The sequence below is a fragment of the Ursus arctos genome, unplaced genomic scaffold (assembly GCF_023065955.2).
Source record: "Ursus arctos isolate Adak ecotype North America unplaced genomic scaffold, UrsArc2.0 scaffold_5, whole genome shotgun sequence".
Taxonomy (NCBI): domain Eukaryota; kingdom Metazoa; phylum Chordata; class Mammalia; order Carnivora; family Ursidae; genus Ursus; species Ursus arctos.
The window spans coordinates 23,253,696-23,279,729 of NW_026623067.1; the positions used below are offsets into that span (position 1 = coordinate 23,253,696).

The 26,034-nt window shown below is 43.4% G+C and overlaps 1 protein-coding gene across 2 annotated transcripts in view; it reads left to right on the top strand.

Moving 5' to 3' along the window:
- The window catches only part of SNX24 (sorting nexin 24), a 153,779-nt gene extending 128,048 nt beyond the window's left edge, over positions 1-25,731 (top strand). For both annotated transcript variants that reach the window (XM_026507836.4, XM_057307457.1), the window contains exons 4-7: positions 16,648-16,742; positions 18,073-18,105; positions 18,637-18,701; positions 24,183-25,731. In XM_026507836.4, coding sequence (XP_026363621.1) covers positions 16,648-16,742; positions 18,073-18,105; positions 18,637-18,701; positions 24,183-24,250 — 261 coding nt within the window. In that variant the 3' untranslated portion in view covers positions 24,251-25,731. The remainder of the gene's footprint in view (positions 1-16,647; positions 16,743-18,072; positions 18,106-18,636; positions 18,702-24,182) is intronic.
- Positions 25,732-26,034: the final 303 nt, after the last annotated feature.

Here is a 26,034-nt window from a genome sequence, read left to right on the forward strand (position 1 = left end):
ACACCTCAGTTAGCTTTCTCATCCACAAAGTACTTTTGATCTGTCGACCTCAAAGATGGTAGTGAGGATTAAGTGACCTAGTGTACGTGGATAAATAACAAAACCTTATTGAGATGTTGGATATTACTTTTATTTCTCAGCAAATGCCTTGCTTAATTTCCTACCTATTGATAAATCCTCTGATGCATCGTTCTATAACAACGGGACCTCCAGCTGCTTTCGGTAATATACTTGGTTACCTCCAGCAAGCATAACATTCCTGGTCGGCTTCCCTTACAGAGTTTCTCTTTATATTAAGCCAGGCTTTGCCTTCTCAGGATCTACCTTTGCTGACTCCGATTTCGCCTGTGGAATGACGCTCACGCACCCAAAGCTGTGTCTTGGATGTGGAGGTAAAAGGTGAAGGAATGAGGCGGACCCAGTCCTCCCCCTTTGGAGCTGGAGTGCAGTGGACAAAAGCCCAGTAAACATTTAAATGAAATAATTCCAAGTGCTATGAAGGAAACACGTAACGGAGCCAGAAGATAGTTATCTGAGAGTCAGAGAGAGTGCTTGGGTTTGGGGGGTCCGGGAGCACACGTCCAGGGAGACCTCAGACAGAGGAGCCTGGGGTACCTGGGTGGGGCAGTCGGTAAGCGTCCACTCGTGACTTCAGAGTGGTGGGATCGAGCCCCGCCTTGGGTTCCATGCTCAAGTGCAGAGTCGGCTTGAGACCCTCTCTCTATCCTCCCTCTGCCCCTCCCCCACCTAAAATAAACAAATCTGTTAAAAAAAAAAAAGGATTGAGGAGCGTTCATCGTGTTGAGCATGCGCAGAAGGCCGAGGGAGCCACCCAGGCAGGGGCTGTGGGCGGAAGGGGTGGAGGCACATTTTGGCCCTAGTGACCGCGGTGGCTGCGGCTTTACGAGTGAGTGGCAGAGGAGCCCCGGATGATGCTCATGAAAAGCTGAATGTGCCGCTGAGGGAAAGGAAGCTTTCAGCTTTAGCGGCTGGGTAGACGGTGCTGTCACTTGCTGAGCAGAGGAAGGGGGTGGAGGAGAGGGTGGCAGTTGGGGGTGGGGTGTTCTTTTTTTGTTTTTGTTTTTGTTTTTTTTTTTTTTAATAAAGGAAATACCAGGTTCTGCTTTGGACCAGCCTGGAGAAGTGAATTTGCATCTCATCACCATAAGGGTCTTACAGTCCGTGGCAGTTGGGACTGCTCGGTTAGGGGGAGAGTGTGGGGAGAGCAGAGGCTGCTGGCTAAAACTCTGGAAAATCCCAACATTTCAACGTCAGGTAGAAAAGGAAGAGGCAGCAAAAGAGGTAAAAATAAGATAGGAGAAACATCAGAGGAGTTGCAGAAACCAAGGAAAGTCTGTGAGTGGTTGTGTGGTGCAGTGCTGGCTGCCCAGAAGTTCAGTGGGGTCAGGACAAAAGTGGCCGTTGGATTTAGCAACGGGGAAGAGATCTGTGATCTTGACGAGCAGAGAGTGGTGCGAGCCAAAGCCAGTTTCTAGAGGGTGGAGTAGTAGATGGACCGAGATAAGAAGGGAAAGCAACATCTGCAGAACATTCTTGAGCACTTTGGCCATGAAAAGAAGCAGAAAAATAAGCTATATCCTCTGAGGGGGGTTTTGTGGTTTGTTTTGTTCTGTTGCTTTAAAATGAGATACTACAGTATGTTTATATGTGGATAGGAACGATTCTGCAAAGATGATGGAAGGGAGGAAGGGAGGAAGGAATTAGATCACGAACATGCAGAGGAGAGAAGGGCTATAACTAAAGTAGCAAATGCTTCAGAAAGTCTAGAAGTGGACTGAGAGCCAGATCATAACGGAGGAATGGACCTCTGATTTAAGAAGGGGCACTTTTCCCACTAACACACAGGAAGAAAGAGTTCGGTGGAAGAGAAGTGTAGATGGAGCGGGTGAGGGGAAGATAAGGGACATCAACTCTGGTGGCTTCTGAATTCCCACCAAAGCCTGCGTGAAGAATGGTTATCAGCTGTGAGGGAGGGTGGAGGAAGGGCTCAGGGAGATTCAAAGAGAAGAGAAGGTATGAAATGGGTAGAGGTGGTTCCTCTAAAGCAGTGGTCCTCGGAGTCGGTTTCTGGCCGGCCGGCTGGCAGCATCAACATCGCCTGGGAATGCGGAAGCTTTTTTGAAATGTGAATTCTGAGTGCTCACCCCCAAACCTACTGGATCAGAAAGTCTAGAGGTGGGACCCAGCAGTCCGTGTTTTAACAAGACTTTGAGGTGATTCTGCTGCTGGCTAAAATTTGGGGACCACTGTTCTAGAGAAGGGTAGCAAGACCATATTCTGTGGGTAAGAGCTTGAATTTAAAGTGAAAACGATTTGTTGGTATTATGTGGTTTTCTTGCAGTGTTTAGCACCTGGGCTGAGGCATGGGTAAGAGATACTAAGATTCAACCAGAACTGTGGTGTTCTGAGTACTACAGAGGGAGGCGGAGTCATGGGGTTGGAGGTGTTTTAGGGAACTGATTATGATGGTAGATCATGGACTCTTAAGCTGAACAAGGAGGACATAAAAGTCAGAGGGGGCTGAGGGAAGTGAGAAAGTCCCAGATCAATGGATTAGAGGTCCCACACATAGTAGAGGGTCGACGCCATTGCAAGAAAGTGCTCTGTAAAGCAGCGCGAGGTCGTGTGCGAGCTTACTGGCCCATAGCGATAATGCTTTGAAGGTCCGGCTAAATGAGTCCTGCATAGAAATCATAGAAATTCCTTAGAACGAATACTTGGCCTGTGTGCGTGCATGCATTAAGAGGCCAAAAAGTTACAACATAGTTGGATTACATACAAAGCACAAGCTTTTAAAAATAATAACACAAGTAAAACCATGTAAGAAAATGTTTCCTTTCTTTAAATCGGCGATTTCAATTCATTAGCTTCTGTAAGGGTCTTTTAGAGTTCCCAGGTCCAATTCCAACGTAGGGGAGGGGGTTCTCACCGCACACAACACCAAGCAGTTCTCAGATATTTGGCAGGGTGCCCTACAACTCAACTCAGTTCTGACGCTACGTCCCCAGGGACACCATCAAATCCCACAGCTTAAGGACTCTGCCCTACAAGGCTGCTCCCCACCCCATACCTCAGACATCAGTTACAAGCTTCAGGCTCTTACCTGTACTACTGAGTGATTGGCTACAGATTGGAGGGTCCAGCGACCTCCTCCTTAGGTTCTCTTAATTAGCTAAAGTGGCTCAGAGAATCCAGGGAAACACATTTCCTAGCTTACTAAAGGATACGATAAGGGCTACCCATCATCAGTCAGAAGAAGAGATATGTAGGGCGAGATCTCAATCTTCGTGGAGCCTGGAGCCAGCTCGGTGGCACGTGGAAGTTCTGGTTCCCCCAGTGTGGAAGCTCTCCCAAAAGGACTGAAAAGTTGTCCTCTTGGGTTTTTATGGGGGCTTCAGTTCATAGTCATAATTGACTAAGTCCTTGGCCATTGGCTGATTCAACCTCCAGCTTCTCTTCCCTCCCTGGAGGTTGGGGGGTAGCACTGAAAGTCCCAACCCTCTGATCATCTGGTTGGTCTTCCCGGCAACCGGCCCCTGACCTCGGGAGGGTCCAAAATTCACCTTCGTTGATAACAGGACAACCATTTCAACTTTATGGCTCTAAAGCATTTTCAGGAAGTATGGATAAAGACCAAATATATCTAAGAAATATATATTTGGTCATATGAAGTAGGAGTATAAGATGAAAATATATATTATGTATATATTAAATCTGTATTTCTTATAAATCATTGTATCACTGATTATTTTTGTTCATCTTCTATTCCTACTACTACTAAGAGAAATAATAATAAATAATAATATTTATTAGATCCTTACGGTATATCAGGTTCTGCAGCAGTTTCTTTTTGGGCATGCGCCTTATTTCATCATGACTACAAGGTCTGAGACATGTTATTGGCCCTCTTGAAGCACAGAGAACCCAAGAAACTTGCCTAATATGAATTTTAAGCCATTTAGGTAGATACATGTTTAGAAGTGCATACGGTCCTTGTAAACTGGGACTACCTTGCTCTCACTGCTCACTAGTAGCTGTGAAATAATGCGTATAGTTTTCCCTTGATCGTTGGCTGCCCCCAGGTGACCACACCTAGCTGAACCTTGTGGAAACACACCTAAAAGATTTTTTTACAGAAAAATGGGAGCTTGCCTGTCAGCTGCTCCCACATACCTCTCTAGCTTCTTTTCCGGAGCACCTTTGGGGCAGACTGGGGGCGAGGGTTGTGGAGTAGACCACAGCCCGGGATGATTGGTCTGGTTGACTAGTGTGGTTAGTGCATAGGACTGAGAAGGTATCTAGGTTGTCTGCATTGGCCCCGCTGTTGTATTTGCCCCCCTCCCCCACCGTTGTGTTTCTCCTCTCCTCCACCTGCCCCACTGATGTCTGGCTTCTCAGCAGCCTGCGTGTCAGGCACAAGCCATGGACAGGGAGAAAGAAATGAATGCAAAAGTGTTATCTTTGGACACCAGAGAAATAACTTTCAGCTTCTTCTTCCTCTTCTTCTTTAAAAAAAAATAAATAAATTAGTGTTTCTCCCTCAAACTTAGCTAAGATCTTGAAGATATAAACTGCTCAAAGATGTATATAGTCATTTTAACTTGCTAGACTATTCGTGTAAACCTTTACTATCTTCCTTTAATTGCTCTTAATAGAAAGCTGTTAAAAGATCATAAAATTTGTGACTAAAAGGACCTGTTTAAGTATTATGTATTTTCTTCCACCAGCCAATGCTAAATTATTCCCTGTGGCTCATTCTACAATGATTTGGACAATCCTTTGTAAAATAAGTTTAATGAAACGCTTTCCATTTCCACAGGGATAGTGTCTATGATTTGTTTAATAGACCCAATTTGGTAGGATATTTTTCTGGATAATCAGCATACATTTTTTTTCTTTGTTTAGTTTCATCTCATTAGGTATATGCTTGATTTCTTCCCTGTTCCATATATATGTGTTCTTGGCACCTGCTGTGTTAGGCGGACATGTTTTTCATATATTGGTCTTTTTCTTGCTTTTTATAGATTGTGCAATATATGTGTGAGCCTAATTGCTTTTTCATTTTTCATAGGCTGTTCTTTATGGTATGGACTTCTCTAAAGTCATAAGTTAAAAATAGAATATCAGGGTCACTTGGTTGTTTCTCCTCCCTTTCTTCTTTCCTTCCTTTTCTATTCAGTATTGAAGTAATAAATTAAAGGTAGAATAGCAGCGTTGGATTTTTTTTTTTCTTTTCTTCTCTCTCTCCTTTAAAGTATTCTACCCAGGACTCTGTCCTGTGGGCCAAAAATAGGACTTTATGATCTGTAGAAGCAAGAGGCTTCTATCAATAAGGGTCTGTGTTCTGCCGTAGATGTCAGCCCAAATAAAAGGGCTGAACTAGAAGTGGGGTTTATCTTTCTCAAGCATATTATTTCTCAGGCACTACCAGTGGTAGATAATTGTGGGTTTGGGCTCAGTGGCTCAAGATCATCAGGGGTTCCATCTCTTTGATTCTTTGGGCCTCTCCTTCATGATCGTAAGATGGCAGCCGAGCTCAGAGGTCATGCTCATGTTCCAGGCAAGAAGAGGGAGAAAACGGGTAGAGAGATGAACAAAAAGATGAGGGAGGGCCAGCAGAGACTGACCATTCACTTTTGGGCAACTTTTTGGATGTTTCCCATCCAGTAACTTCCACTGACATCTTAGTGGCTGTATCTGTGTCTCATGGCAAGGGAATTTGGAAAATGTTGGGGGCAGGGTGTTGTGATGGTTTTTGGTTATTGTTGTCTGCCTTTTTAACCTTGGCAAATTGTCACACACACACACACCCCCCCCCAACAAAACTGACATTCCATTAATAAGGAAGAAGGGAAGAATGGATCCTGGGTAGCAACTGACAGTCTGAACCACGACCTCCGTTGGCAGAAGCCTGAGCAGAGATTTCGCGTTTCCCCCTAAGTGTAGAGTAGCTTTCCACGCATGCATCCTGTCTACTTCCCGGGGATACCTGGGAGTTTATCAGAAAGAGCCTGCTGTATGTGAAAACCTCCAGGAAGGGGTCCATGTTCATTGTTGAGTCTGAGTCCCTGAATCAACATCTGTAGTTTAGTTCCAAGACATGGGAGCATTTCTCTCAGTGTTAGATTGGAAACAGGGCTAGAATAGATAAGTTCTTTCCATGGACTCAGAGATGGGGGTCCTACTTGGACGTCCTGTGAATGATTAACAGCCATGTACATATAGGCCCACTTTCTCCTCTTCTTGCTGTTGTATTCCGTCGTCCTCGGTGTCGTCCCGCTGGGCGACTATTAACCCACCAGAGTGTTTTAGGTGAGCACTTTTATTGACCGCATTTTTTTTTTTTTAAGATTTTATTTATTTATTTGACAGAGAGAGACAGCCAGTGAGAGAGGGAACACAAGCAGGGGGAGTGGGAGAGGAAGAAGCAGGCTCATAGCGGAGGAGCCTGATGTGGGGCTCGATCCCATAACGCCGGGATCACGCCCTGAGCCGAAGGCAGACGCTTAACGACTGCGCCACCCAGGCGCCCCTATTGACCGCATTTTTTGTTGTTGTTGCAGCCAAGAGGTCAAGGGCCTCTTTCCCCCTTTCTTTATTATTTGCTGCCTGGGTGTGTTTTTAACTTTAGACCTGGGAACTGTCTCCACAAGGGCCACTTTCCATTGTTTGTGTCGTTTCTCTCAGGACTCATTCCTGCATCTTCAAGTAGTCTCTGCTCACTCTCCAGCCCCTTCCACTCAGTCTTCCCGCTCAGCGCCATGCACCAGGCGCTCTGCTCATCCCTGGGTCTGAAATTCCCGTGAAACATTCACTATAACACAGCCACTGTAGCATTTAAACAGGAGATTCAGTGCGGTATACTGACAGTTTGGCAGCTGTAAAATGGCATTAGGGCTCCTCATGTAAACACACACACCAGCAAAAGACACTTGCCCGGCACCCTCTGTATTAACTGCTGTGCCGTAGGAACTTGTAGGCCTAGGAATCCCTCATCGAGGTGACTACCCCGCATGAAACCCAGCAGTGCTGGAGCTGGCTCCGCAGGGACAGTACGTGAAGAAGGAGAATGCTAAAGAAATCAGAGGGGTGAACTAGGTGCTGGGAGGAACATGGAAGGGAGCAGATTGTTTTCAAGCTCTTCAAACACTTTAAAAACATCCATTCGTCCATATGCAGAGGTTATGCTAATTGTAAATCTTTCATTAAAAACCAGTCTCCTGAGGCAGCCTCCAGCCAACATTTTACCAGCCCAGTTCTGATTACTATTTCTTCCTTAAAGTAATAAGATCACATTCCATAAGCATATCCTATGACTTGTATTTAAATGAATCTCGAACCCCCACCCCCACCCCCATTATTTGAATTCCTGAATCAGTTTTGGTTTGCTTTGTAATACACTGTTTTATTCAAATGTGTTCGTAATTTTTGTGGTCTTAACTTGTGCCTTAGAGGTCAGAAGTTAGTTTATAATTGCTTTTAGAATTTGTCGTATTTGTTTTGTTTTGTTTTTATTGGATCATCAGGGAAATGCCTCATAAAATTCTGGCGTTATCTGTAATCTGTCATTGAGTCACATTGTTATTCAACATATAATTAGGTAATTGGATGCAAAGTGCATAAAATGTTGCTTTAAAGTATTTCAGCAGTCAAAAAAGAATGGAGTTGGTCAGAAATTGTCAAATAGATTTTGAAGTGTTATGAGGCCAGATCCTTTTGGATTGTGCTTTTGTTTTTTCAGGTTTTGTTTGTTTGTTGTTATTGTTTCTAGGGCAGAGATTAATGGAATTTATTGCCTTTCTTCTTCTGAGAGTTTTTATATACTTGTAAGTCTTAGTTGAGATGTTAAGGTCTATGTAAAATCCAAGGAAAATCAGGAATGTGTTATAAGGGAGTTGATTTCATTGGCTCCTTTAAATTTATCTATGGGAAAGATTAAATTTATAAATACAGTGGGAAAATATATATTGGGAAAGATAAGGATTCCAGTGAATCAGTAAGAAAAAAAAATTCACTAGGAAAAGAACAGCACAGTGCTGTTGTGCATGTAGCAAATATCAGTAAATATTTATGGAATGAATGAGTGACTGAACGGAGACATCATCTGAGCCATAGTGCCCCTCTGCCCTCGGAGAAATTTGCATAGGTGCTTAGCCTTCGTGAGCCCCCAATTCTTCATCGATAGAATTTGGATAATGATAGTGTCTCAGAGTATTGTGAAAATCAAATAAGATAAGGAGCTTGGCACAGAGCTTGGCATTAAATAAATATTATTGTAGTTTTAAATGACTTTGAAAATTTCCCTATTTGGTAGGTTAAAATTCTGGAAAGTTAGTATGACTCAGTCCACTATTAATCATCACAGCACATGAAATGGTTTTGTTTTTCCACAAAGATAACTTAGCCCATAGAGAGTTTGGGGAAAGTTTCCTAAGGGAGGTAATGCTTGAGCTGAGACTTGAAGGCCAGGTAGGAGTTGGCCAGTTGAAAAGAGGTGGGAAGGGCATTTCCAGTAATGGATCCACACGCTTAGTGAAAGATAAGCTAAGTAGACGCTTTCAAAAGTGTTGTTCGGATGGATTTTTTCTCACTGCCTCTTACAAGCTCTACTGTGCTCTATAGTTAGGGGCTGGGTCCCCTGGCCCAGGATCCTTATCAGAAAAATATTTAAGCATCATGCTGCAGTATATGCACATTTAATAATAACATATACCTGTGCTGCTTTATGAATGCATACATCAAAAATTAGAAAGGATAGATTGCTTAATTAAATTAAAATAAATAGAAATTCTAATGCCTGTTTTCCTGAATCATAGTTGGTGATCATGCTTAATTTCCCACATGCCTCTAAGCTACTTTAGAGACCACTGGCCTAGGAAAAATACACTGAGCGTGGGAAGAAGTCTTCCTCATGCTTCCCAGCCATGTTTTATGAGAGTTTAAGGTTTGTATTTTCAGTATCTGCAGGGTCTCATAACTTCCAGTCTAAAACGTTAACATAATCATTGGCTCACTGCTGATTGTATCTCGGGGATCCCAGTCAGGGATCTGTTTCCTAGGAGCAAAACCAAAACCACTCAGAAAGGATATACTTTGAACCTGGTCTGACCTGTCCCACAGATAAAGCCCTGTCGAGATGAGCTCATGAACCAAAACTACAGAACACAGAAGAAAATAAACAGCTCTGCGTGAGAGTCAGTGTGGACACATAGCAGCAGGTTAAACCCCACAAATTTCAAGTAAAGGACAATTTGATGAAAACCAAAAATATCAATGTCTGTAATAGACAAAGTCCTAAAAAAAGAGCAGGCATCAAGGAAAAACAGACCAGGCTGATGTGGAAAAGAACCAGTAGAAATGAAAATAGAGTCATTAGCATTAACTCAATGGCTTGCTTAAGAAGCAGTTTAGAGACAGCAGAGAGAGGATTTAATGCATGGTCACTGGGTCCGAGGGGCCCTCTTGGTGTTTCACTCGTAGTCAACGAATCAGTCAGATCATGTCATGTGTACCTAGATCCCCCAGCTTTCACTTACCTCTAACACCTCTCACTGCCCCTAAATCCACGGAGGAGAAAGAGCAGAATCCTTGATGTGACCCAGAAGCCCCACACTGCCTCTCCAGCGCGGCTGAATTGTCTTCTCAGGCATAGCCACACTGGCAGTGGTATTTTCAATACCACCAATGCTTCCATCTTTGAGCCTCCTGTGCCTTGCATCTGAAATATCCCGCTCCCTCTACCCATCAGGCCATTCTTCTTCCAGTTCCAGAATCACTTTGCCAGGGAAGCATTCTTCACCACAGAGGTTAGTAAGGGGGCTTTGTTACTAACACTTAACACAGCTCGTCCTTGACTGCAAAGTCCTCGCTTCAGTTTGTAATCCCACATTCATGACCGTGATTATTTGAACACCATTCATTTTCCTCACCGGACTGTACGTCCTAGGTGGGCAGAACCATGTTTGTTTGGCCAAGCATTGTGCCAGTGGTTGGACATAGTAGGTGTTAGATAAATATTCCAGAAATACACAGAACATAAATCTTGATATTAAAATAGCTCAAAAGATGGTTAATGTTTCAGTTTCTCTTGTCACACGATTAGTTGTGTCTATTTAGCTATATTATCAGAAATGGTATTTCTTCCTTCAAATCTTTCTTAGGCCGTATCACGGTATTTCTTTTCACAGATTTTTTTTTTTAAATACCGTTTTCAGTAGGCCCTTGGCAACATTCAGCTTTTTGTGCGGGTTCTCAGATTCCTTGCAAGATAGCGTATAAAGCCCTGTGAAACCCTAGCAGTTGTCCGTTTGAATTCTTTGAATCGTGCAGTTTATTTCCAGGCGTGGAGTTGGGTGCGTTTTGAGAATGGTGTCACGCACAAAAGGAAGGGTGCGTTAGGTACGGTGGGTTTTTCAGACGCACATCTGATTGATATTTTTTAGGTGGTCCTCTGACTTGTTTAAAGTGTTCCTTTGATAACCTTCCTGTGGCTCATTTTGTGAAATTGTGAGCAAGGGCTGGGGCGGGGGTGAGCAGAAGCCTGAGGACTGCAAAGGCTCTGTGCGCTGGTAGCCTTCGGTCCCCAAGGACAGGGACACTGCCGCCCACTTAACTGCGGTGAGAACGCATCGATTTTTCTCCCTCTCTGTTCTTCGCTGCACCTCTGAAGTAGGGATGCCACGAAGCATCTTTCCTGGTGGGCAGAGGAAAAACCGTCATGAACTTTGTCACCCCAACCATCGGGCATTTCAGTCCCGACGAGATGGAAGAGGGACAGGGCTTGAAAGACTCCTGAAAACCTCCTGACTTAGTTCAGCGTGCCGACTGTTGTGACAGAGAGGTTCGCCGCAGTCTATAACAGACCTTGATAGACAATGGGGCAGAAATGTGCGCTGTTGCGTTTTTGTTTGTTTGTTTTGTTTTTTTACTGTTTTGAGGAGAGAATAAAAGGATCAAATCGCTGAAAACAATGCAGCTTTGTGCAGCTGTCTTGGAAGGTTAGCAAAGTGGTCTTGTCCAAGTTTTCAACAAGATGTTCCGTTTCTGTTATAATTGGCTGCTGGGTAGGCTTGGACCTAACTAGAATGCCAGCGTTCGATTTCACCGTGTCCTCGGTGGAGATGTGTCACCGTTTATGCTCGCCTTAGTGACAATTTTCTAAAATGGAAACTCGTGGGAAATCATTACAGTGTTTATATGTCTCCCTTGTCGGACCGCGTTATCCTGTGATATTTTACCAGTGTTTTCCACTGCATGATGGCATCTAGCGAAGGTTAAGGCAGAACAGGTCCCTCTGTAATTTTGTGACTGCATTTTACTTACTGAAGAAGAAAAGATAACTGACAATTAAGTATTTGGGATGTCACAGAAAGAACATGTGCAACTAATCAATGGTATCCTTTGGGAACGTGATTTTATAAAGCTGATAAGGTAGAAAAATCGGGATTTTGTGATTTGTGTTACATGATGATAATTGCACCTTTTCAATAAAAAAGACATTTCTCCTCGAGTAAACATTGAGCTTGCAGGGGATGCTGGTAGAACTGCTGTTGTTTTTCTGCCCCCATCCAAGCAATTTTTTTGTAAATGTTTTTGTGAACCAGGAAGTTTTTTCTCCCCATTCTTTCAGAGTGATGTTTCTGAAGGAATATCTGGTGTGTTTTAAGGAAAGTCATTTATTAACCTGAAAGCAAGTAACACTGTATAAAGAATAATAATTATTATTTTTTGCTTCTTACAAGGTACATTTTCCCAGTTTTGTTTATCAGAGCTGGATACAGTAATAACAGTCTGTTACATAGTATATCACACACTTGTTACAGTTCTTTGTTTAACCCCATTTCCTATGTGCATTTACTTAATAACCTGCTTTTTAGTCTGCATTACTCCCGAGTGATAAATTGCATGGAAATTTCTTTGATGCATTCCTCTGTTAATTCTCTAGCTTCTCCCATCTGCATGTGTATCAAAGAGCAACTAAAAGACTTTCAGAGCCCAGGCTTTTCTAGAAGCTCTTGCAATTCAGGCTTTTCCCATACATAGGCCACTTTTGCTTGGTTTTTTTTTGCACTGGCTTCAGTTAGAGATAGACACCTCCTCTGCTGGTTAGAACAGTCCTTTCTTACTGTTCCAACAGATTTGAAAATCTCCACCCTTCTTTAAAAAAATTAGTTAAACAACCACACTCCTGGGCCCTGCAACATCTCATTCCATGCTTGGTACCTGCTATTGGGTGATCTCTTCTTATGGAAACAATTTTGAATCTTTTATTCATTTTTATTGTTCACCTGTAGGCCTTTCTGCATTTATTCTTATTTCTCTTTCTTTGGGGGCTAGATACTATTGCATTAAGTGGAGCAAGAGGATTGCTCAGCTCCTTTTATAAACCTTCTGGCAACAACACTTCTTGCTGACCTACCACTTGAGACCAACAGCTCTTGCATATAAACAGCTACTCTTCATCTTACGCCTGGGTAGTTAATTCTGCCTCTTGTAGTATTTGACTCAGGACTTACACCTGTAAAATTTAATTTAATGGGATTTTTAAAACTTTTTCTCTAATCTGTCATATTCATTTTAAATTCTGATGTTTTACTGCATAAATTAGTTGCCCAGCCATGTGTCCAAACTTGGCTCTAGTGTCAGAACTCTACCATCAGAGTTAATAGTTAATTGATTAGATGGTCTGGGACCCATCACTGAACTGCATTTCAAAATGCTCCTCTCCTCACAAATGTAAGGTATTCATGCCTCCTCAGCCGGACTCTGACCCAGCAGTGATAGAGTTCAAATAATATTTTCCTCCATGTTTTGCTAACTTTGGGAACCGTCAACCCTACAGATTGTTAAATTCTGGAATTTCATATGTTAGGCACATAAGCCATGACTATGATCGACTGTCTAAATTCAATGCAGTAGTAGATTTTGACCTACCAGAAAGAATCCTTCAGCCTGGTAGCCTCCCTGCCAGACAAATATTTTCAACCACAGCCCAGAGCTGAAAGCACTTATGAATTCCAATCGCAAGGCAGCACACACTCCAGTGGGGCTGTAATTGACAAAGAGGTAGAAAACTAAAACAAGAAGGCCAGCGCGTCCTTCGGGGAGCTGGCATACAGCACAGGCCCGACAGCGAGGGCTTCAGGCGCCAGGCCAAATGAAGAGTGTGCCCAGCAGCATTACTGTTACGTGGGAGCTAAAAGCAGGTGTCCTTGGCGGGGCTGTCAGGGGCCTGTGAACCCCCTGCCACTGTCAGCACAATTATATCTGGATGCATATTTTTCAGCAAGCAAGACCCTCAGCTTTTATCCATTTTTCAAAGGGATCCATGAATCATAGAGGGTTAAGAAGCCCTGTTTGCTAGATGGACAATAAACTTCCAAAACCGATACAATAGGTTGCTGGGGATTGATAGAATGAAGAGATTGTAAGGTAACAGTGAACATTTATTGAATGCTAATTGTGTGCCAGAGACTCTTGAGGACATCATCTTCTTCTCCCACTAACCCCATGAGGTAGCGGGGGCGGGGGGTTGTTGGAACCCAGCTCTGGTACTAAAGCTCCATACCTCCTACCACACCACCTTGCCTCTCTAAAAAATGGGAATGACTGGCCATTGAAAGATTAATAAAAAATCATGGTAAGCAAGCTAAAACAATGGGGAAATATGATTTGATATTCAAAATGTAATTTATATATTTTTAATATATTTGTTATATTTGTTTATATAAAATTTATTTATTTATTATATGTTTAAATATATTCATTTACCTGTTGACTAAAGTTAGGTCCTTAGACCAGGCTGGGATCCCAAGAAGGTGGAATGGCCCAGGGTGTAGCTTTAAGAAGGAGAGACCTTCTTGAGTGAAAGCTTCTCAAGAAACAGGAGAAGATGGGGCTCCTGGGTGGCTCAGTCGGTTAAGTGTCTGCCTTTGGCTCAGGTCCTGATCCCAGGGTCCTGGGATTGAGCCCCACATCAGGCTCCTTGCTCTGTGGGGAGCCTGCTTCTCCATCTCCTCCCTGCTCATGGTCTCTGTTGCTATCTCTGTCTCTCTCAAATAAATAAATAAAATCTTAAAAAAAAAAAAAAAAGAAAGAAAAGAAAAGAAAAAAGAAGTAGGAGAAGATGTAAATGGAACAGCCTCACATCACTGTTGGGTTTCTCAGGGAGTGAGATCATGTGTGTATGAACCGAAAGATTTGGCTAACCTCATGTAATTTCTCTTGTACATCTCTGTGCTAATCAGTGACAGTCATTTCACTTGTACATATTAAATTAGGTAAATTCTACCATATTTACACTCTGTCTCTGTTTGGACTTAGGCATTAATGATTTTCTTATAAGCCTTCGCAGAGTTTAGGAAATCTTGCCACCCCGTAACTGAATGTTTAACCCCCAGCGCTACTTTCTTTACAACTGTAAATCCTGAAATCCATATTGGTGACTCTTTTATAAAAAATGCTATTTGAGAATTTTCAGGGAACATTTAACAAAAATGCTCACAAATTTCTGGAGTTTTCTATATTCCTTTTTTTTTTTTTTTTGCCCCGTATATCTTACCTAAAAAATATGGGATCATCTCTTTGGAGTGGTCTGTTTGGGAAGGCTGGACAGGATTAATTCCCATCCTGGTGTTGCAGTATAAACAGCTTTTTGCCTGTCTTTTGTCATTAATGATCATGCGATAGATGTAACCAGTGCATTGTAAGCCAATCTGTCAAGGCAAATAAACAATTCACCTTGTTAAAATTCCCCTAAATCTTGCATTAATAAAACCAAACTAACCTCCTGAACACTCAAGAGATGTCTTCCTCCATACTGCAGTGATGGATGACATGTCTAAATACCCTGGAAATTAAGTAGTTCAGGTCATTAAAAGTGTCCCACACTTGTTATTGATTTAATTTATTTTAAAAGGTGGGGGTGGAGATAAGAGTGTTAACCCCCCCCCCATTTTTTTTTTAATCTGAAAGCTACCACTTGTACACATAATTAAAACTATTGCCTGGGTGAACAGCTCTGGATTTGTTAAAACATTAAGCTTTATTATTCAAATAAGTATTGTATCATTCTCTTAAACAGATGTCTGAAAACATGGAGATAATCATTACAATTTCCTTTATGGCAAAAATTCCTTGGGGCTTCATATATACAATGATTCTTACAATCTTTGAGTTCTGGGCACTGAAATAATGACCTTATGGGCACCCCCAAAATTTCCCTGAGTAGAGGAAAATTTAGAAAGCCAGTGAAAATAGTAATGAAAGCATTTTTCTGGGAAGAGGAGCTTTTTTCTATTTTATGCATTTTTTGTTTTCCTACTTTCTACTTACTTTCCTTAAGTCTCAGTGGATACAGTCAGCTATGCAAGGAATAGGGAGAGACCAAGACAGGGCTGGCTTTCCAGAGGCCTCCTCTCCAGGAAATGAACGGCAGGAGGGTTGGGCTCAGCCTGCCTTGCTCATTCCATCCACATGCCCTGAACTGGGTAACTGTTTCAAAACTGCTAGAAATGGGACCGCTCAGTATGTAAATTCTGACTAAAAGCAATAGGTTGTATAGAATTGCGTATTTCAAAATATACAGCATTTGCCCTTTTGTCATTTGTGCCTTACTCGTCCCGTTGCATAGCCGTTCCTGATCAGCCGTGTGGGTGATACCTCACATCCCTTCTCATTGTTCTTTAAGCAGCATGTGGGAGGAGGAGAACCATGGTACATGATAAAAATGACCTTTGAAAATAATTCTCTTACTTTCAGAGATTATCTTTGATTTTTTTCCCATGGTCTTTATAAAAAAAGGGGGGGCGTGGGGGGTGAGAAGAAAGGGCAACTGTTTGATCAGTTCACACACTGTGGCCCTCTTTTTTAAAGATAGATACCATGAAAATGCACTCTCTTGTTCTCCATTCGATTTCTCCTTGCCCTGCGTAATTCGGATAGGCGAGGACGGACATGGTTATGCCATTATGCCAGCTCTTTAGCGCAGCTCCCTAAATGGAAGATCGGTATAGATTTTTTCTTAGTGTATACACTGATTTACACTTAGTGGTAAAGTTGTTACTGACCCTTTAAGTGGAGCTGTCCAAACAGCAATAAATGTCAGTTGATCCTAATGCCGAAAGAGGTGATAGCTGAGGGATCTTGGCTAAATCTTCCAGTTAAAAAAGCCATGTGTAGTATTTTCTAAACAGTAGTGGTCTCTCGTAGACACACACACACACATACACACATCCCCAGACCACTTTATTACCCAATAAGGAACATTTCATGTACATATCTTACCAGTATTACTGGTGTTTCCAGGTTTTTAAAATACTCTGATCAGAATTTCCACGAAGGCAAAAATTCTGTCTACCTGGTAGCCTGCTGTCTTCCCCCCTAGTCAGCATCTGACATGTAGTAGTTGGGTGGGAGGAGAGATAAAATGGAGTGTTTGCCAACACAGAATAGTATGCCTATCTCCTCAGTTCTTGGTGGGTGAAATGGGGACCACAGCCCCCCATACAGGTTGTGAAGAATGGTGCTGGTAAGGACTTAGATGGGCGGTCATGACTTTTTGAAGTCATTCATTTGATTATTGATTGCCTAGTAAATTTCGCTAAGTTCTCTTTTCTCCTTTCACAGGCTGTCATCTTGGAAAATGAAGAGCTTCCCAAACTGTTCCTTGATTTCCTAAATGTGCGACATTTGCCCTCGCTACCAAAGGCAGAGAGTTGTGGGTAAGAAGTGTTGTTCACCTATCAGACGTGTATTTGAAGCTACTCTACAGTCACTTGTTGGCCTAACCAGTAACCCCAATGGTACTGGAAGGGCCAGCCTGGCCACGCCCATTCTCTCTGCTGGGACAGCTCTCCCTCGCCCCCTGCCTGTAGTCAAAGGAATTTCTCTGCTGTCCTCCTCCCTGTAGTGCGGCCAAATGACCAAAGCTCAGTAGCTCAGCTTTAGACTTAAGGAATTGACTTTTTAAACTGTGCTCCTTCGTGGAGTGATGTTATGAATCTAGATAGCTTATTGAGGGACTAGTATATTTATTTGTGGGTACTTGAGCAAAGTCTGTACGCCCATGCATATACAGTCACATAATCTGAAAGCTGTGAATGACCTTAGAGATGATTTTACCCAACTCCCTTGTTGTTGACTTGAGCAAACTGAGACGCTGGAATTAAGTGTCTTTCCCAAAATCTTTCACCTTGTAGCTGGCAGAGCCCAGGCCTTCCCACATGAACTCTCTTTCCCTGCTGTCCTGCTGCCTCTCCCACAGGACCTTCTAATGCGGGGCTGTAGATCCCAGTCCCTGTCTGCTGAGGAAGCAGACATTTGGTATCATCAGCAATTGGAAAGTGTTCTTCTGAAGAATGAACTCCGAAACAGGTCGCTTTCCCAGCTCTGGGCACCTGACTTAGATTGAGCTGGCATCCGAAGGCAGTCAGCAACACCCCTGACATATTAAATCCATTTATAGAGAACACATAATTACAAAGTCTCTGGAAACCCACGCAGAGGAAGGGGTTTTGTTCATCCTCTTGCTGCCTCCAGAGCCGCCGGAAGGACGTGCACTAACTACAAGACATTCGTGCAGACCACACCTAAAGTCGTGTTAAACCTCAGCCCTCTGCCCGACAAGAGGCTGCAGACACCAGCCCGCTCACTGGCAGTGTTTGCTCAAGGCCACTTTCCACTCACCCCAGAGCGAGGATTACCCACCGTGCTCAGCAAATAATAGGCATTGTCTGTGTGTCCTGTTCTGACTTGAGTGCGTTTGCCCAGGAGGTTGGGCTTTATACAGGGATGCTTTTAAGAGGAGATTTTGGGAATGACAGAGTAAAATATAAGCCCAAAAGTAAAACCATCGGGTTTGTAAGTGATCTTCAGGAAAATTGAAGTTCAAGACTGTGGTGGTCTTAAGATTCTTTAGAATGAGGCATCAGTCCTCTCCTTTCAAAATGTTTCCCAGTTCAGAACTCTAAGAATACTGGCTCTTTTCCCCTTGGTTTGCAGCAGCATTCATCCAACTTACATGGTCTTCTTCTTCTTTTAAAAAAATTCTAGATCTTTTGATGAGACGGAATCTGAAGGATCAAGGTAAGAACTAGTCAATCAAGAGTTACATAAAACCAGAAATAGGACTGTGGTTTTGTTAAGTGTTTAATTACTGTGGCGTAAGTGTATCAAGTCAGGATCCTCTTGAAAATATTTGCTAGGCAATTAATTTATAAATATTTGATAGGAAGTTAGAGAAGTAACTGGTTATATCTAGGAATGAAGGGATAAGAACCCTATGTTGTTTTGTGCAAGTAATAAGAATACTATTTTATCAATAATTGTGCTATGAAATTTAAAAAAAAAAAAAAAAACCAAACCCGGCACTTTTCAGCACTGATTTATCGTGTAGATTGTGTATCTGCTTCAGATTCCACAAAGCAATGTGGAGAAGGTGAGTGCAGTGCTCGTGTGTTCCCTGGAACTCCATTCGCTATTATTCACCCACGCGGTTAGAGACATAACCCTTGAGATGTCCCCACACGGCAGTTTGATCCCCTCAAAGCTAGTTTGTAGTGTTTTCTGTTTACCGTCGTCCCCTGATGCTGACATGCCTGTTCTTGACCTTTCCAGCAAACTGTCCCACCAGCCGGTGCTGCTGTTCCTCCGGGATCCATACGTCTTGCCTGCAGCCAGCGGTAATCAAACCTGTCATCTGCTAACAGCTCTTTACTGATCTGACCCTGCACCACATAAACCACATTTTTAATACAGGTCTAACAGAGTGACATTGGTCCAGGGCTTAATAATCTGCCAATAAACCAGTGCTCTTGGTGTAAGAGACATTCAGAATTTTAATTGGGGCAGGCCTTTCAGCCCGAAATGTAATTTTTCTTTCTCCCTTACCAGGCAACTTTGAATTAGAGTAATAAGGAGGAAAGATATTTATTGTCTTTTTGGGTTTTTTGTTTTTTGGTTTCAGTGGTGTTATGTTTTGGTCTCTGCTTGCTTTTATCCAGATGCTAAGGTGTGATTTCAAGTTTCGTTCTGGTTCATTTTTTTCCAAATGCTTTTTCCCCAAAAGCAGGGTATGTATATTACATGTGTTTCTTTACTTCCATTTAGGTTATAGCATCTTAGATGGTCGAATGTGTATTTTTAGAAGTTATAGACTTAAATGTAATGATTTATGCATAAGTGTAATCAGTATTTTAGCCTGGGTCCTTTCTTTGTGCCAAGAAATTTAAATTCCTCAGGGTCCTTCTCAAAGTGTTCTGCTCTACACCTGTTCGTGAGTATATTCTCAGACGTTCTATCATCTAATTTTTTTAATGGCTTCATGAAACAGGCAGGGTAGGTATCCTCATTGGCTAATGAGAGAATGGGGGCCCGAGGAGGTCCCTGACTTGCCCGGTGTTACATGGCTGATGGGCGGGCAGACCCCTTGGTGCCTAATTTCTCCTCGTGTGCTCCTTACCTAAAGTGAATGTTCAGCCCTTGTTCTTGGGAGTAACTAAATAGCATAGCAACTCAATAGCAGTAGATAAATTATCTGTTGAAACCATTCCTGCATTCTGACAATAAAACCTTATCACCAGCAAGAGAGAGGGGACCGTTCTGTAGCAGCAGTGTGTGTACTGAGATCAGTGATTTAGCGGACAGTGTGAAGAAGGCCGGCCAGGACCCAGCCCGGCTCCGTGGAGGGCCCGTGCCTGGCGCCCTGATCCGAGAGAGCTGCCGTTGCTATATTGGAATACGTTCTCATAGTATTTTTTCCTAGACAGTCCTTTCGGTGAGGAATAATTGCCTTTCCCTAGTATTTGCTTACTGTGTTTTTTTTAATGCATATTATATTAGTTGACATTAGGGTAACAAAATGTTACAGTTAACAGAGATGCAGAATGTAATCTAGGCTAGAGGAAGTAGGCCATGTTCTATAAAGCATTCTTTTTATCTTCTGAACATGGTTCTACAAGTGCTTTTTCCAGGTACTGTGGGTGCTCAGAAATCGCATGCACTGGACCAATGTTCCTGTGGATGTGTGGAGAATGGCATGATCATTGTGCTTAAGGGAAGAGGGAAGATATTTTATGATTCCCTGAGTCCAAGTCATCCAGCTTATTAAGCAGCATGTGCTCTGCTCCTGGCTGGGCAACAAAGAACAGGAGGAACTTTGCGGGGGGAAGAACTTCAGGGGCAAATATCTGGAGCTAGAAAGGGTAAAAGTCTGTATCACTGGTAGAATATTGGCGTGGACAATGACTTGCACAAGTGGGAGATTGCTGTTTGAAGAGAACACGGGAAACATTGGTTTTATGGACAGGATGGTACCGGGTATGGGAGGGGCCGTCACCAGATCTGTTTTTGTGCAGTTTGGCCAACCCACCTTCATAAATCAGATTCCCGTTACCTCACAAGTATGACACTGCTGATAGGTTCTTGAAGATCTTAGGCGTTTAATTGAGAGATAAATTCTACCTGCATCACATTTTTGTGTTATTTAGGCCCCTTAGCAAAATGGGGAGGGTACTCTTGCAGGAGATTCTGATGATGGAAATAGCTTCACAGGTGAACTGACACCCACAAACTCAGATGCGTGTCTGGCTTTACAGTCCTAATAGTCAGATACTATCCTCTTATAAGATGCTAACAATCAGTCTTCTCTGATCAGGTGCTTTTTGGCCTCGGTTTTGATTTCTCTGGGGAATTCAGAACAGCTCTTGCCCTGGTCCCCAGCATCTGCATATGGCTGCACTCTAGGTATTTTTCACCAGCTTTCATTGGACCTCCTATGAGCTTCAGCCACCCTTGACCACTCTCTCCCCTTTTGTCCACCGTCTCCCCTGGGCTTTTCCAGTCTCCTGCTTTTCTGCCCATCCTGGGCGGCCCACCGGCCGGCTGTCGGAGACCTTCTTGTCTTCTCCTTTGCTTTCTTTGGATGATCTCCTTGCTTGTGGTCTTGATGACCTTGTGTCTACAGCTGAGACACAGTCTTGGGTTTCCATCCCCACCCTCTCCGTGAGCTTCAACTCTTACCAGGCTCTCACAGCCCTCGATGCTCTGGCCCCGGCTCCCGTTTCTAAGAGGACCCCCTCCCACGCTCTGCGGCGGCCACCCTGAGTTCTTTCTGGGCCTCAGAGGTGTGCACTCCGTTCCCCCTCAGGGCACTGCTGTGTCTTCCCATCCTTGAGCCTCTTCTCATCCCCACATGGTGATGCCTCTGCATCTTCCCGGTGCAGCTTGAGAAAGCCTTTGAGGGGCTCTCAAGGGCCCCTCAAGAGTCCCTCCGCATCCCATTGCCTTTTTCTTTAAGGTCCACAGTGGATGTTTACCAAAATAAATGAAAACCAACAAAAATGACAAGTAAACCTTTCCTAAATCACATTCCTTGCCATCCCCTCTCAGTGGACAACAAAGGCCGGGGCAGTTTTCAAGCAGTAATGGACATTGAATTAAAATCATATGTATGATGAAGCCGAAATCCAAAGTGTAGAATAGAGGGGAACAGATGAGAAAAAAATGACCTCTGATAATCTCCTCATTGGCCCCCGGTTGGTGGACCTTGGTGTAAAACGCCTCTGTTCCATTCACTTTAATCCGAGTCCCCCGTTTGCTTCCTTTTCCGTAGTGATCACACACTCTGTTCCCTTTCTCTCTCTCTCTCTCTCTCTCTCTCTCTCTCTCTCGTTCACCTTCTGAGTCTCCAGCCTCTGGTTCACGCTCAGCACTTGCTGGACCATAAACACAGCGCCCTGGCCTGCCATCTTCCCTCTGCCGGGAATGCCCTTTGCCCAGACACCCTTGCGGGTGGCCACTGCCCCCTCATTCCTAGGGTACCTGCCCACAGGGTCTTTCCTCACCTTCCTGCCCCCTCACCCTCAAGCCCTGTGCCCTGCGTCAGTTTTACTCTTGCCCTTATTTTTTTTCTAACTTATTTGTTTGAGAGAGGGAGAGAGGGCGTGCCGGAGAGCGGGGAGGGGCAGAGGGAGAGGGAGAGAATCTCAAGCAGACTCTGTGCTGAGCCCGGAGCCCGATCATGACCTGAGGCACCCAGGTGCCCCTCCACTTGCCTTTAAACCATGGCTTGACCTGTTCAGGTGGTGTAGCATTACTCTGGGTAATTAATAGTATTTTCCTCTTTTTTTCCTTTTTGCTGAACTTACTTAAATCCATTTAAGCCGAATATGCTGATGATGTATGAAATTACCTTCAAACAAACTTTTATATTTTGGGTGGCAAAGGATAAATAAATAACTAAATAAATGTATGCATGCATGCCTATATGCTTATGCATGTCGATGTGTTCCGTTTGGGCACCTAATTGAGAATGGATCAATATCTCCATTGATGGCTCTTGGTTTCAGTACACTTCAGTGGGGAAGAAACACTTTTAGGATTAAAATGAACTTAGCAAAATCATTGATTTTTGATTGCATTCAAAATATATAAGTTGAAGTCCTGTTACAGATTACTAAAGATATGTTTTATGGAAATTTATGTAGTTTCATGCTGTATAAAAGCAAACACTAAGAAGTCGAGTGTCATCGCCCAAAAGTAATTGAGTTGCTCATGTCCTGGAGACTTTTTTAAAGCATGTTTTGTCGGTGTATTCGTTTGCCGATCTCCCTGACTAGCAGGCAGGTTCTGTGGTGCGGGCAGGGACTGCTACTCACAGTCCCAGTACTTAGACCATAGTTGGGAGGAGGTGGTAGCTGGTAATTACCGCGTGCCCAGTTCAGGTTCACGTGCTTTGTTTCACCCTCCAGTTTGTACAACAACCTTCCAGGCAGGTTGTTGAAATCCCTCACTCGTCACAGGGAACCCACCCTGCTTTAAACTTGTCCCCATGTACCCTGAACGGCAGTCAGAGCTGTCTTTGCCAAACACGATTCAGTTCTGTGTCACTCCGCTTAAAATCCTTCAGGAGTTCTCATTGCCTTTCCGACGGAGCCAGAATTCCTGGGCTTGCATGTGCCTTCCTGCCCTCAGGCCTCCTCCCTTGCTCCATTGTCTACACTGGCCTCCATTCCGCTCTTTGAACCTTCCTGGCTCCCTCCTCCCGCAGGTTTGCCACCTGGTCCGCTCCTCCAAGAACCCTTCTGCCCTCCTTTGTGAGTGTTACATAGTAGATACTTTATAGAGGTTGGATTAATAAGTGAACATTGGCACCTGGGTGGCTCAGTGGGTTAATAAGCGTCTACCTTCGGCTCAGGTCATGATCCCAGGGTTCTGGGATCGAGCCCCGCACCGGGCTCCCGGCTCGGCAGGGAGCCTGCTTCTCCCTCTCCCCCTGCTGCTCCCCTACCTAGGCTGTCCTGCTCTCTCTCTGTCAAATAAATAAATAAATAAAATCTTTAAAAAATAAATAAGTGAACATGCTAGTTTCTGTCTGAAAGTATTGGACCAACTAATTTCCTTCCATAATAGCTATATTTATTGAAAGTGGTGGGCTTTCGCATAAATCCTGGACATAATTATGTGTAGATGGAAGTTGAAGAATTGCACCTCTGGGCCGGGTGATGGATGGGGTCCCCCGTGCAAGGTATCTGTTCCTATTTTACCTGCTCTGATAACTGGAATGTGCCACCGTGTATGCACACCTCTGGGTTTCCTTTGTATCTCCTCTAAAAATGTGGCTGATTTTTCCAGTTTGACAGGATGGTTTTTGTCAGAAATGTGCCCTTTTAAGTTAGGAAGACGGCCCCCGTTCCTCCCGCTCCCTGGAAGCTCGTGCAACAGAACGGCCATCCTCAAGACAACTTGGACTAACGCCGCTGTAAACCACAATGGAAAAACTGCAGCCAAGTATTCCCAGTAGAAATCTTGGAATTCCTTCAAGTATATTGAGATTTTGTTAGAAATTGAATTGCCAGTGTAATCCATCTTCCTTGTGAGAAAACATTCAGATAAAGAGCTGGGGCCTAGCAGCACTAACCATTAGAATATCCCTTAAATCAATAAGCTACAAATCTCACCGTGCATTCCTGCAGAGCCTGGTCGTGCACTGAAGTGGCTTTCGGCCAAAGCGACATGACAGATAGCGCGTCCTGAACAGGGCAGGCTGCACACGGTGACGCGGGTCCCTAAGTTCCTGTGGGCCTCACCTTGTTCGAGTCTGCAAACTGCAGTTGGGTTTTATTGCTGTGCATAAGAAACGCCGTTTTCCTTTTGTTTTTCAGATTTTCCAAATGTGGTTATCGAAGGAGTCCTCCATGGGATATTTTATCCCCATCTGCAGCCCAGGTAGACATCCTCCATGGCTCGAAGAAGCTGAAGCAGGTTTCCCGGAGATCGATATCTACCAAATTAACCTAAACTCTCTGACATAACAGCTCTAGCCGGTGGTAAAATTCACAGTCCCAGCTTAATTCAGGGCAGGGACATTTCCACGAGAATGGTGCTTTTAAAAATAGAAACTGAACCAGGGTGGCCCTGAGGTGAAGGCCGAGTGTTTGAGAAGTAGAAGGTAGCTGCCAATTTCGAAACTGGTGAAGAGAGGGCTGTGGAAGGTGGCTGGGGGCAGCGAGGGTAACAGAACGAAAGTCCGTCTCTGCTTCAGTTGCACCATTTGCTAATCGCACGTCTGATCCTGAATCACACTGAGACTGATGTACTTTGGTAGGTTGTTGTTGTTGTTGTTGTTCAGATTTTAGGAGACACTAATCTTTTCATCATGACATTTTCTCGGTCTGTGAGAGATACGTTCTTACGTGCTGGCACCGTGAGAGTATCACAGAAACAGGCTATGCTCCATGTGAGGGTGGAACTCAACTGGAAATCAAACTATGCTGACAGTGTGAGGGCATTTTTAACAATGTTGTCATTGCTGTTCACACGGCAGTGGTGTTGCATCGTACCTGGGGATTAGCTTCCAGTGCCAGGACGTACGATAAAGCAGAGTGTGTGGAGAGTCTTCTCGACAGACGTTTCCAAAGGCGCCATATTGGAAATCTGTGCATCCAACACAACCAGGTTTTCCTCCTGCGTTGGAAGAAAGGACTGTTTCTTCCGTTGAAGACCATTTGACGTTGTTGGTGTTCGTTTAGGGCAATTTTGCATAAAACCCCATACCTTTCAACACTAGAATCACACTCCGTTCTGCAAGATGCTTGTCATCTGAGAGACAGATGTGAACTGACTGCCCGAGGAGACACCACGTGGTAGCACTTGGTTTCCTCAAGGTTCTCCAACCCTCCTCAGGGTTTACTCATTCATTTAACTGGTGGGATTTTCACAGGATTTACTGTTATTTTCCTTGTTGTCTCCTTCTCGCTGACCTCCTATATGGAATTAACGTAAGTTCAATGACTGATCTAACTCTACCGTACATCTCACTGACATTCATATTTTGAGTCGTAAAGGACAAAGGCATATATATGCAAACTTTATGTAGGTACTGTATTTGGGCATTTCATCGAAAACTAATTAATAGCTAGCCTATTTATGGTTATTCGTGTTACTAAGCTTCTGTGTGGGAGAAAAATATTTGGATTCAAAATGAATAACTAAATCATGGTTTTTGGTCAAGATCTCAATATACAGGTTTAAAGCGTGCTGCAGAGTTTGAGAGATACATTTATGACAGATGTATTTCTTCGCGCTGGAAACAGACAGAGGACTCTGTAATCAAGTGTCACGAACCAAAAATAACTGAATACTCACATGTGGGAGATATTTTTTAAATGTTTTGTTGTTAGCTATTTTGAGTTAAATAAAAACAAAGAACAAGAAGTATTTGAATTTGTCTTCTCTTAGGATTTGATTAGAAACACAAATGTGTCTTGTCTCTTTATACACACACACACACACACAACTTCTCACATACTCATAGACACTTATTTCTACTCTAAGTATTAAATTACCTCATCGTTAAGCCAACAGGTACTCATTAAATAGGTGATGACTTACAAAGAGGGTAGGAATTTTTTTTATATATAAAAACCAAGCATTTTTGGTGGCACACTGCTCAAGAAATCTCTTCCAAGAATTTTTTTTTAGTGATGACTTGTATTTTTTATTTAATAATTTTTA